Genomic DNA, 12,519 nt, shown 5'->3' on the forward strand with positions numbered 1-12,519 from the left:
GTTTTCAGATTCTACTTCTCTTTTTAGTGGAAACTATGAGCAAGACTGAATTTCAAATATGGTCCTCAGCTCAGTTGGCAGATCCCCTGGATAATGTTCAAAACAAGAAAATCTGAATCATTTTCATTGTTTGGCATCTTAACAGATATAATTCTACAAAGACCTTGATGCACAATTTGAAAATATTTGAGTGAAATTACATTTCTGTTCATTGATCTAGCTTCTCTGTAACCACAGCATAATGTGATTTTATATATAATGTAATGCTTCCTTCTGCAAGTCTCTTTGACTGAAACTATGGACAGCATGCCCCACTGAAGAGGGCATGTTGCTTTTGAAGGCAGACACATGATAGGAATATCTTGGGGAAAGATTCAGGTACGTAGAGGAAAACACTATACTAAGGGGAAAAAGAAAGTAGATAGAAGAAAATACAACTCTTTATAGATTAAAAATTTCCATCATTGAGTATACAGAAGCAAATTACTTTTCTTTCAAAAAAACTCTCAAACTGGTGTTGATAAAGGAATATCAAAACTCAGGTTTCATAGCCTTGCTACCTGTGTTAAATTCTTGCAATAGAATTTTCCACTAGAATATAATGTCCATTATCATTTCTGGAAAGGTGGTCATTTTTAAGTGAATCTATTCCTTTTTGTTATTTGAAACCTGTTATATCCTTGGGCAAATCACTTAACCCATCTGGATGTCAGGTTCCTCAACTTTAAAATAAGATTGGACTCCATGATCTTTAGTATCATTTACAGCTCTGATAATTTATCATTTTTTGGTCTTCAATTCTTCAGTGTGGAACATCATCCCAAAGAAATGAACCTTCCTGAGCTGATTTAATGGCATTTTTGCAAACCTTTGAGACACATGTATCCTAGAATACCAACAGTATCGATCTCCATAGCTCTCAATTCAGAAAGCCACTGAAAAATGTAGAGAACAGCTACAAATATAAAATGTAGAGTAAACATAATATTTCCTGTGTAGGGTTACTGCATTACAGAATGTCTGGAGTACTGTGTGCAGTAGGAACAAAACACAAGGAAAAATAAAGTTGTTTCACTCAGTATTATACATATTTATTCCAATGGTATTTTTTGATAGATAAATGAAGACATATTCCACGTGTTTTGACAAAAGATACGTAAGTGTGGTAAGGAAAAACACAGTATAATTAAAATAAAAAGAGAGGGTTGGAGTGAATGCATCAAAATGTGCTTGACTCTAGAGCTTAAATGTTAACCACAACATTTCACCACTGTGTGTGTGTGTGTGTGTGTGTGTGTGTGTGTGTGTGTGTGTGTAAATTTTGGTACAATAATAAAAATAAATGTTCACCTATCAAAAGTGATCTTGATGGAATGTCCTGGTTTTGCTTCAATAACCCATTCGCAATTTAAAGAATCTTTGTAATATCCTGGCCATCCTGGTGGTAAAATAACCCCACTTGATGCTGTCAAATGTCCACCACATGGTGCTGAAAATTCATAGAAAAGACAGGATTCAGTTAAGAGGATAAAAAAAAAAACTGAGTTCAATGAATAATAGATGCATGATAATAACAATAAGTAAGTACAAATAGCTATCAGATGTCACTTTCCTTAAATGGTAAATTTACTAAAGTTTAATAAATAGAACAAAAGTTTGCCTTAAGGTCACTATATGTTTCCTGATGGCCAACAATATTTCTCATAATTCTTTGTATTGCTTATGGTAACTAAATTCTAGTTATACAACAGGTATTTAAAAATAGTTCTAAATTGGTTGTGATATAGTAAATTATCTTATAGTTTACTGCTCCATGCATGTTACATTGTAAATGTAATACACATGTATAGATATGCTAAACTTTGATTTTCTTCATTACATGAAAAGATTTTCCTAACATTAGAATTTATCAGATAATTTACATGCTCACTATTAAAAGTTTGAAAACAAAACTTTTTTTTTATCAAACAAATTTCACAAAAGCTGAATTCCATAAAAAATCTAAATAGTGGAGCAACAGACACTTAATTCAAACCTCCCCTCAGAAGAGGGATTCTTATGTAGGAGTTTTTCAAATTAAAGAAGACTATTTCAGGATGGAAAGAAATACATTTATATTTCATTTGGAATAAAATTAATTTTCAAGCACACACCTCATAGCTTTTGTTCTAATTCAGAAAATGTGATTTCCAAAACAAGTTTTTCATCTTCAGTTTATGTTTATTTTCTTTCATTTAAGTCAAATGATATTTTATAAAGACAGCCAAATGAAATAATAGGTGGAACATGACTCAGAGGAAGGAAGATCTCGGCTTAAATTCCCACTCAAGCTGCTTGGTGATTGTACAAAGCAGGGAAAGTCACATGCCATTCAGAGGTTCACTTTTCCCAGCTCCTTACAGCTGAGGCAGTGTAAAAAAGCTGATAATAATAGTTATAGCACTTACCTCACCGAATTCTCATGAGGATTAAAAGAGATAATGTATGTAAAGCACTTAGCAAACCTTAAGCTATATAAATAGGACTATTAGTATTATTATCTGTTTTAAAAATGGCCAACTCCTACTTTGATGAAGGAAATTCCTTGGAGCAAAAAAACTGTATCATAGGCAAAGACTGTGACAGAGCCATCCATTACTAATGAATCTTAGGGATTTTTCTAGTTTAGTGTTTGAATTCACTCTGGTTCAATTATACTTTTGCATAGGTTAGCCCTGCAGAGACCAAAAAATTCCTATATTTCTTGAAGAAAGTTATATTCAACTAAAGCAGACAATCTTAACCTTTTGTTGTATCATGAACCTTTTGACAGTTTGGTGAAACCTACTGATGCTTTCTTGGAAAAAATGCTTTTAAAGACATAAAATTTATAAGATTACAAAAGAAACTTAATTGCAATTGTGTCTGCCTTGTCTGTCTGTCTATCTAATCTATCTATCCATACTTTAAAAAAAAAAAAGTTCATGACTTAGGTTAAGAACCTGTCATTTAAATACTCACAGAGGGGCAACTAGATGGTGCAGTGGATAGAGCACTGGCCCTGGACTCAGGAGTACCTGAGTTCAAATCCGGCCTCAGACACTTAACACTTACTAGCTGTGTGACCCTGGGCAAGTCACTTAACCCCAATTGCCTTACTAAAAAAAAAATACTCACAGAGACTACAATTTTTAGATATTAAGTTGATTGAAAAAATTAATTGTAACTATATAAAATGAAACTTTTGAACTTTCCATTTGTATTTTAATTAAATATCAGTATGAAACACCCATTTGTGAACACCAAAGGAAACAATACTTTGCATATGGCCTCATTGAAAAAAGTAATATTTGTGCTTTCAAAAAATGCCTAATTCTTTCTGAGGATTTAAAGACACTAAAATTATAATAGCTGGTTTTTTAAGGTAAATCATAGTATTTTATAATGTAAAGGCTATCTCTACCTACAAGACTAGAATATTCAAGCAACTTAACATTTTAATTCTATAAATAATATTTTTCATAAAAAATATTTTCATATGGAATTTTATAGACATAGCAAAGAATTTCTTAAAGGTTAGAGCAATCAGGGCCATAACATTGAAACCATCATACCTTAGAATATTCCTAGGGGGTGAAGTGGGGAAGTAGAAGCTGCCTGGAGGAGCCTTTTGGATCTATGTTGTAGGGACACAAGCCTTTCTAACTAAAGGTTTGAAAAAACAGTTGTATTTATTTGCAGTGAATTTAAACTTTACTTTTAAAACTCTTTTCTACTCTGTTTCAGAAATCAACACATAGGCACTGACATAGAGACCTAAAAAGAAAAAGGCTAGAGGAATATTTCATTTTTGGAATTGAGTCTCTGGGTATATCCTCTAGTAGTATTAAGAAGCAATACACTCAAATCATTGACTAAAAACAATTGGGAAGCATTCTTACTAATGTTTTGTGCTTCTTGTTTGAAAGGAAGTAAGAAGGACAAGAACTTGAATCTATCAAAAAGCAGAAAAGACATACCTTCACAACGTGGTACAGTAGAGCTCCAAACAACATTTCCATCCTGCATGATACAGGTTATGGACTCTGATCCTTGAGTTTTGACAAAGCCATCATCACAATGGAAAGAAACAGAACTTCCTAAGAGAAATCGATCACCAAAACGCCTTCCATTTATAGGAATACCAGGGTCATGACATTCATTCTGACCAAATGCTAAGTGGAAAGGGAAAATAAATAATTAATTGACTAAACTTAAAAAAAAATCTTAAAATGGTTTCTTGATAGTTAAACATGAATTTTTTTTTTATTTTTAGGAGATATTTATGATTTCATCAGTATGATAAGCTCTTTATCAGGAAATACCGCATTATACACACCTGAAAGTTTCTGTAATGTAAAGTCTTGGAAAGTTTACTGGAACACAGAGAAATTAATGGACTTGACCATGGTCACATAAGCAGCATATATCTTCCTAACTACAAGGTAAATCCTCAATCCATTATGCTTTACTCTCTATATTTAGGTATATTGACTGAAGATTACACACATCACACACACACACACACACACACAGATGTGTGTGTTAATGGGTAGAATCTTCATAGTAAAAATTACTACATATATTTCTACACTTTGAATAAATTAATGAAAAAATGATTTTTTAAAAAGTTCAGTATCTATACTTTGCCAGACACCATTCTAGGTGCTTTGGCCCTTTCAGCCAAACTGACTAATCAGTTATTCCATGATTTTTTCCCATCCTCTATTCCCTCTGTTCTCTTGTACAAGCCATCTCCTGGCCTGAGAAATAATCCTTCTTCATCTCTGCCCAGTGAATTTTTTTCTTCCTTCAAGGGCAAGCTCAGGTACCATTTCCTCTATAAAGCCAAACTTGAAATCTCAGAACTTGGAAATAATTCTCCCTTCTAATGTTTTTCCCTCCTTGAGTACTTTCTACCTCTTTAGCCCTATTACATCAGGGTCAATGCCTATATGCTGATGTCATATACTAATATGTGTCAATATCATATCACACTCTAAAAGCCTCTTTGGAGCTGTATAGTTTTTCTTCTTTGGATTTCTGGTATTTAGTGTAGCGTGTTGTACATAATAGACATTAAATACCTGATGTTGAAATGAAAAGCAGCCTGGTTGCACTTATTTTCTCCTACCATGACATCCCAGAACTTCAGTGACTGTTGATGATATAAGAATATAGAGCAGCTACCTGTTTCAAGTACTTACTAGTGTAAGTTATGTTGAATCCTCTTCCTGTTGTAGAATGATCTGATTGAAACTCCAAGCGTACAACGTGACCACTGCTGGCCAACTGGGAAGGTACTTCATTTCCAGAAAAAGTGCCAAGAACTGATACATCAGTCATGCCATCATCTTTGACAGCAAGAAAATCAAACTGAGGTTCCACATCAAAGTCATTAAAAATAAGATGAATTCTACTTCCTGGCTCAGATATAATCAACCAAACACAATTCATATTGTTGCCATACTCCTCAGGATAGTTCGGTGAAAGAATAATACCCGATGGAGTAGTGAAATTGAAGAAACACGAGACTGTAAAAATATAAAAAACACAAATATATTACAAACATTCTCAAACCTTAATTTGTATGTACACTTTGCCCCTATAGAACAGATCACTAAGAAATGGAAAAGATAAGGTAGAATGACCAAGAGGTCCTGATTTTAATGTGATTGTAATTTCCAGCTATACAATTTCTTTTTCATGAATTTTTATAATGCATTTTTTGTCTTCTTATAGTGCAGAGTAATAGCAACTATGAATTACTTTAAGATTAGAAACGTAAGTAGACTGGGCCACAAGTAAAGTGGTTTTTGACAACTAATATTAATGCAGTTTCTAAGCATATAGATCCTTGCGTGAGAAGACTAAAGTAACTTCATATAAAAGCTGATTTTGTAAACATAGGGAAAACACTGACAAAATTCAATACTGACCCAAAGCAGTTCTTTATATTTCTTTACCTTTCTTCTAAATTAATTATTACTGCACTGGTATGAACATAGGTATTTATACTGTATTCTAGAGTATTGTAAGTTAGTCTAAAATAGAGTCTCTTTAAATGAGACCTGGAGGAGGTGATCAATGATTTGCTTATGTACCTGTAAACTAGACTTGTGATTTCATTAATGTAGGGAACTTCCAGGTGAGTAAAGTGCCTCTATCATTATAGATTGGCAAAGTCACAGAAACTTATAGTCTTAGTTACCAAGAGAAATTAGAGGTTAAATGATTTGCCCAGGGTCACAAAGCTATTATTATGTGTCAGCATATGTGTGTATATATGCTTACATATATTAGTGTATAGGTATATTTATTTATGTATTTGCATAAATGGGAAAAAAGCCCCTATTATAGATGGATAGATAGATAATTAAGTTCTAAGTATATATCTGGCACTTCCCAACCCAACACCTAGGTTTTATTTGTTATATTTAGAGAAACAGGGAAATATGGAATACATTTGTATATATACCATATGATTTTTGGTAAAAAATGTTTTCTGTAAGGTCATTAAACAGACTATACCAATTAATACTGAATAGAAGTGGCAACATCATAGAGTAAAATGATGTCTGTTATTTGAATTAGAAAGATTAAGAGCTATCTCTGACACGTAAGTCATTGAAATGTGCAAGAAATAGACTTATAGCCAATCTACATCAGTAGAAAAAGTTCTCACACTAGGAATTCTCTAAAAATATGACATCACAGTTTTGAACTACTTCTCCCTGAGAGAAAGAGGAGGAAAAAAAAGGGAAGAAATAAAGCTCAACAAAAATAATAGAAAATTATCTTATTAATTAATAGAATGTCTACAATAGAAGTTCAAAGAAAATCATTGTAAAAGAGAAAACATTTTCAGGCTTTTTTAAAAAATAGAAATTATCATTTTTGGTAAATGATTTAATTTAGGTTAGAGTTAATATGTGTTGTTTTTCTCCTCATTGTCTATATTTGTCATATTAATATGTTTTGAATTAATATATTTCATTCCCCAAGTCCCCTAAACTATATGGCCTCTAAGTAGTACATACAATTAATTCTTTACAGTATTTAAAATATTTTCATCACAGGATTTGAGTTAGAAGAGATCTTAGAAAACAGGTTCTTAATCTGAAAGTTATTTTTAAAAATTTTTAAAATCTATTTAGATAATTATATTTTAGTATAATTTATTTCCTTTGTAATACTTTTCATTTTATTTCATGCATTTAAAAACTTTTTGTTTTTTTTCTGAGAAGTGATCCATAGGCTTTACCTGATTGTCAAAGAGGTCCATGACATAAAAGAGGTTAAAAATCACTGCCTTGGAGATTTTGTACTTGTTTATTTCACTTGTACCTGACACCTTATGTCCCCATTTGGGGTTTTCTTGAGAAAGATATTGGAATGGTTTGCCATTTCTTTCTCAGTTCACTTTATGTATGAGGAAATTGAGGCAATCAGGGTTTAGTAACTTGCCCAGGGTCACACAACTAGTGTCTGAGGCCCAATTTGAATTTAGGTCTTCTTGATTCCAGGCGTGGAACTCTATCTCCTGTGTCATCAGAGGGAATTGAAGCATAAGAGGTGAAAGTGACTAGACTAAGGTCATATAGGTGAAGCAGCTAGCTGGTGCATGGATAGAGAGTTAGATTTGGAGTCATAATGACTTGGGTTCAAATCGAGCCTCAGATGGTTACTGGTTGTGTGGCCCTCGGCAAGTCATCTCACCTCTGTCTGCTTCAGTTTCTTCAGCTATAAAGTAGGGATAATAATAGCACTTACGTCCTAGAGTTGTTGTGAGGATAAAATGAGATATTGGTAAAGTGTTTCACAAACATTAAAGCACTAAATTAATGCTAGCTATTTTTAATATAGAGTCTAGTACATAATGTTACCTAATTTTTTTAGCAGAAAATTTTATTATTTTATTATTGAAACTAATCTTACCAATCATTTGCTATTAGAGATCTCAATGTTGAACATCACTGAGCTAAATATTTTAAAGATATCCTCAAAGTGGTTATGAATGATATTCACATGATCAGAATCATTTAATGGTTATTACTACAACATTAAAAAATCCAAAACTGTGATTTCACTAGTGAAAGGCCTTGCCAGTGCACAACTTCTCTTGTTACTTAAAGTCTTAGAGAGTTTTAAAGGGTCACTAAGAGGTTAAATGACATGCCCATGTCAGAACCAGATCTGAACCCATGTTTTTCTTACTCTAAGCTATAACTCTATCATAAAGGAATGGTTTCTGTTTGGAAAGATCATAAACTTTTTTTTTTTCCAATGTATATTTACAACTATTTTTTTTTTGTTTTAATTAGGGATAAAAATCAAGATAATAAAAAAATTAAAAGAACCTTAACTGATGTTTCTTTGGATTGTGTATTTAGAGCAAGAAAGAATGTCAGAGGCCATGCAGTCCAGAAACCTCACTTTATAGTTGGGAAAACAGAAGCATGTTAAAGTTCAAAGACTTGCCCAAGGTCACACATTTAAGTGATAGAGGAAGAATTTGAACATAGAACTTCTGAATCTAGAGCCAGTCTCCTTTCATTATACCAAGTTAAATATGTGGGGAAGCCATAGTCATTAAAATGATCTTCAACTCCCATAGTAATTCTTTTTTGGGGGTGGGGAAAATTTTCTGTGCAAAGGAATGAGCAAAATCAGGTTCAAAGACCAATACTTACAAACACAGCTGGGTTTGTTGCCAGACCACTGGTTATTCTGTTGACATGTGATAACTCTCTCTCCCACCAATTCGAAAGCTGCCTGACATTCAAAAGTAAGAGTATCTCCATGTAGAAAACTGTTGCCAGTTCTTTTACCATAAGATGGAATTCCAGGATCACCACATCCTCCCTTATCAATCTCTGAAAACAAGATGTGCAAAAAAGATAAAATATGTACTCCCTGAATATTTCTTAGCATTATAGTTTTTAGAATAGGAAATTGATTTAACTTTAGTACTTGAAAATGCATTCATGTAAGAAGTTACTAAAGAATATGCAATTCATTAGAAAACTAACATCTTCAATTAAGTTAGACAGAGAGACAATTAAGTACAATTTAAAACTTAAGGGGGGAAAAAGATATTACCCAATTTGCTTTGTTTGTTCTTTTAAAAGATTTGAATGGCTATGTGAATATTATTCCAAAGTAAATTAACATTGATAAATTCATTCACATTCAGCATATTTTCTGCATGCATATTCATTTTTAATACTAAAATGTAAATGATATTTTTATACTTAATGTGTTTTAGAGATCGCAACCCACACACAAAGAAGCTTATCCACTGTGTGCTTAATGTTTAAACTGAGTTTCTTCTTGTTAAAATGCATAAAACAAAGTGAATATATTTATTTCCTTCAGATCAAAAAACAATATAGAGAAGCAAAATTCCACTCATTAAAAATGTAATTATAAATAAATTCAATTCAACAAACATTTTAACATATTTATTACATTTCAGACTCTGTGCATGGTGCTGAAGATACAAAACCAAAAAATGCAACCAAACCTGATTATAAGAAGTTTATATTCTAGTAGGGGTGGGGTGAGGGAGAAATATTACACACACACACACACACACACACACACACACACACACACACACGTAAAGAGACAAAAGGTACTTTGAGAAGAGTCTACTAAAAGTGAAAAGTGTCTGGGGTATCTTTCTATACAAAGCAATACCAGAAATTAACCTTGCAAGATGCTAATGGGCCCAAGGTACCTCTGAAGTTTTCTGGGGTAAATCAAAGAACCTTCTCCTTGAGAAACTAAAGCAAGGGACAAACATACCTAAAGAGATAAGCAGCACTGTATAGGGACTCAGCTCAAGGACCACCACCTTTCATGCCAATCTCCCCCACCCCTTGAGGAGATAATTCTATCAGGTGTGGCTGCTGCCAAAGTGGCAGGAGGGGACAGAACAACCACCCCTCGCTAGACTGCTTCCAACCCACCACCCAATAAGGGAACTTTGAATAGTCAGATGGTCACCCTATCAAACCATCATAGGTTCTCTATAAAAGTATCTGGCTGTCTCCTGCTTGAGGAGAAAGTTACCTCAGAGAGCCACACTTCTGTGCTATGCCATCTCCCAATGAGAAGAAGTCCAAGGACTTCTCTCTTGGTTTCCTTTCCCTAGCATCTAAATAAACTATTATTTTACTCTAATTGGATTTGTGTGCAAGAGGGTATAATTCTTTAAAGAGGAATTCCTAAGAACCCCTACCCCAAATCCCTATTAATTTGCCCTACAACACTAGGAATACTCAGATGACATGGGAATACATTCAAGACATGAGGTACAATCTATGAAAAAGCAAAGAAGCAGTATATTTTCAGTCCATTTTGAAGAATTACTAGTAGGCCAGTTTGGCAAAAACATGGAGTGAATTTAGGGGAATAAATTGAAGTAAATTTGGAAAAGTACTTGGGAGTCCAGGGTCAGGCTTAGGATTTTGTATTTTGTTCCTAGTGGTAATATGAAGTTCCTAATTATTTTGAGCAGGGAAATAACAAAGACAAACCTGTTAGTATGGGTAAAAATTAAACCTAGCTATAAGAAATTCATTGGAGGTTAATTAAGAGATTATCTGTTAATAACTCCATTCAGTTTGATTTGCTGGCTAGGGCATTTCTCCACGTTCAAAGCCCTAGCCTTGGGCTTTTTGGTAAAGAACATACGTGATCAGAGGTTCCTGGTTGAATCCCAAAAAGAGTTTAACACTATGGGCAATGTCCAAGATGACTAGCAACACAAAAGCAAACATAGCTTAAGCACTCACTCAGTAGCTTTTAAAGGTAGAAACAACTTCTGTTTCTATTTTTCCTCTCTTTTAAATGTATGGCTTGGAATTGACAGATCTTCCTTGGATTTCCTGATGAGGATGGAGAAAGAGGGTATTTTTCTTCCCTCTCCCTCCTGTAAATGACAGTGAATACATATGCTTTGTATGATGAGACTGGATCTCAAGACCCTAGCTACCTCTTTTGATTTGTGCCTCTTTTCTTGAGTACAGCTTACCAAACAACACTCTTGAAATATGGTTCTAACTTTGATGGAGTCAATGACATCCTTCATGGAAAAGAAGATAAGCCTTTTACCACTAGATTGGGTTCTTAAAAACATTCCTCATTCAACGAATTACTCACCCAGACAATCCAATCAAAATTTAAGTAAAAATTTTTATTATTTGGCACACAGAGGCATGGCTGGGAGAAGAAGTCTAACTTCAACTCCTGAGGAATACAACTTTATGGCATGTTCCTTAATCAGACATCAAATACAGGTATGTCTGGGAGAAGAAGTTTACCTTTAACTCCTGGGGAGGTTCAGTCAGACAGTCATAGCAACATGACCGGGAGAAGAAGCCTAACTTCAACTCCTCGAACAAAGGAGAAGATCACAATTTTATAGAGGCGAGAATGGTGTGGGGGTAGAGACCCTACGACTGAAAAGTTACAGCAGTTTGAAAATGATGTTAGTTATTTGGATATATGAATAATAACAATTCCACATTTCTAACTTGAGATTATTGTCACTACCTGGTCCTAATCACATAGCAAACACAACTGGCTCCAAACTAAGCTCATTTTGTAAATTCAAGGAGCCCAGCTTTTTGGGTGGCTTCTTTATTATCTGTTTGACCAACTACTACCTGGTTAATCAACTACTTTGCTTCTCCAAGGAAAGAGTAATAAACCTCATTTTTCCACGGTCATAGTGTAGCCCTTAGGGCAAGAGCACCCCTAACTGGATTCAGGCCTACCAGGCTGCTACTACAAGCCCTACCAGAAGAATGAGGAATGAGTCATGTATATGAGATACTCTAAAGATATGTCATTTGAGTTGCTGTTCAAATAGTGAAGACTGAGGTGAAACTGTTTATGTATATATATATATATATATATATATATATACACACACATACATATATATATATGCACACACATATATACATACATACATATTTATACATATATACATCTATATATCTATATCTATATCTATATATCTGTTGAGCAATCCTACAAGCCTCCCTAGTCTTCTTTACCTCCAGGAGAAAATGATAGGAATATTTCATATTTTAATATTTGTTAATACATATGTAATGGGGGTTGAGAACAGACTGGCATCCTGGGTTTTGTAGGTCAGAAGGATGTTTCTTTTAAGCCCTGAGAATGATTTAGGACTATCATTGTTTTTGAACTAGAAAGTAGACTTGAGTGACACCTGATATTGCTAAAGTATACGATTCGTGAAGGACAGGCTGAGATGAAAAAGATCAAGAAAAGCTACTGTGTAGGCAGCTTAGAGTAGAAGACTTGCTGAAGCTACTTACTAGTTTCATTGGTCTCATCAAGGATTGAAGGAAGTTTCTAAACAATGTCTGGTTTTGCCCCTATTTCTTCTGTTTAAGGAGGGTACCTAAGCTAGCTATTTCTCATTCCTTTCCAGACAGTCCAAAATTTTTCTACTGTGTC

The 12,519-nt window shown here is 33.9% G+C and overlaps 1 protein-coding gene across 1 annotated transcript in view; it reads right to left on the reverse strand.

Annotated features, from left to right (window-relative positions):
- The window catches only part of CSMD1 (CUB and Sushi multiple domains 1), a 2,580,735-nt gene that overhangs the window by 605,148 nt on the left and 1,963,068 nt on the right, over positions 1-12,519 (reverse strand). The window contains 4 exon segments of the mRNA XM_043985743.1: positions 1,351-1,489; positions 3,999-4,193; positions 5,226-5,552; positions 8,712-8,894. Of these exon segments, the coding sequence (XP_043841678.1) occupies positions 1,351-1,489; positions 3,999-4,193; positions 5,226-5,552; positions 8,712-8,894 (844 nt within the window).

The sequence above is a fragment of the Dromiciops gliroides genome, chromosome 2 (genome assembly GCF_019393635.1).
Source record: "Dromiciops gliroides isolate mDroGli1 chromosome 2, mDroGli1.pri, whole genome shotgun sequence".
NCBI classification, from domain to species: Eukaryota; Metazoa; Chordata; class Mammalia; order Microbiotheria; family Microbiotheriidae; genus Dromiciops; species Dromiciops gliroides.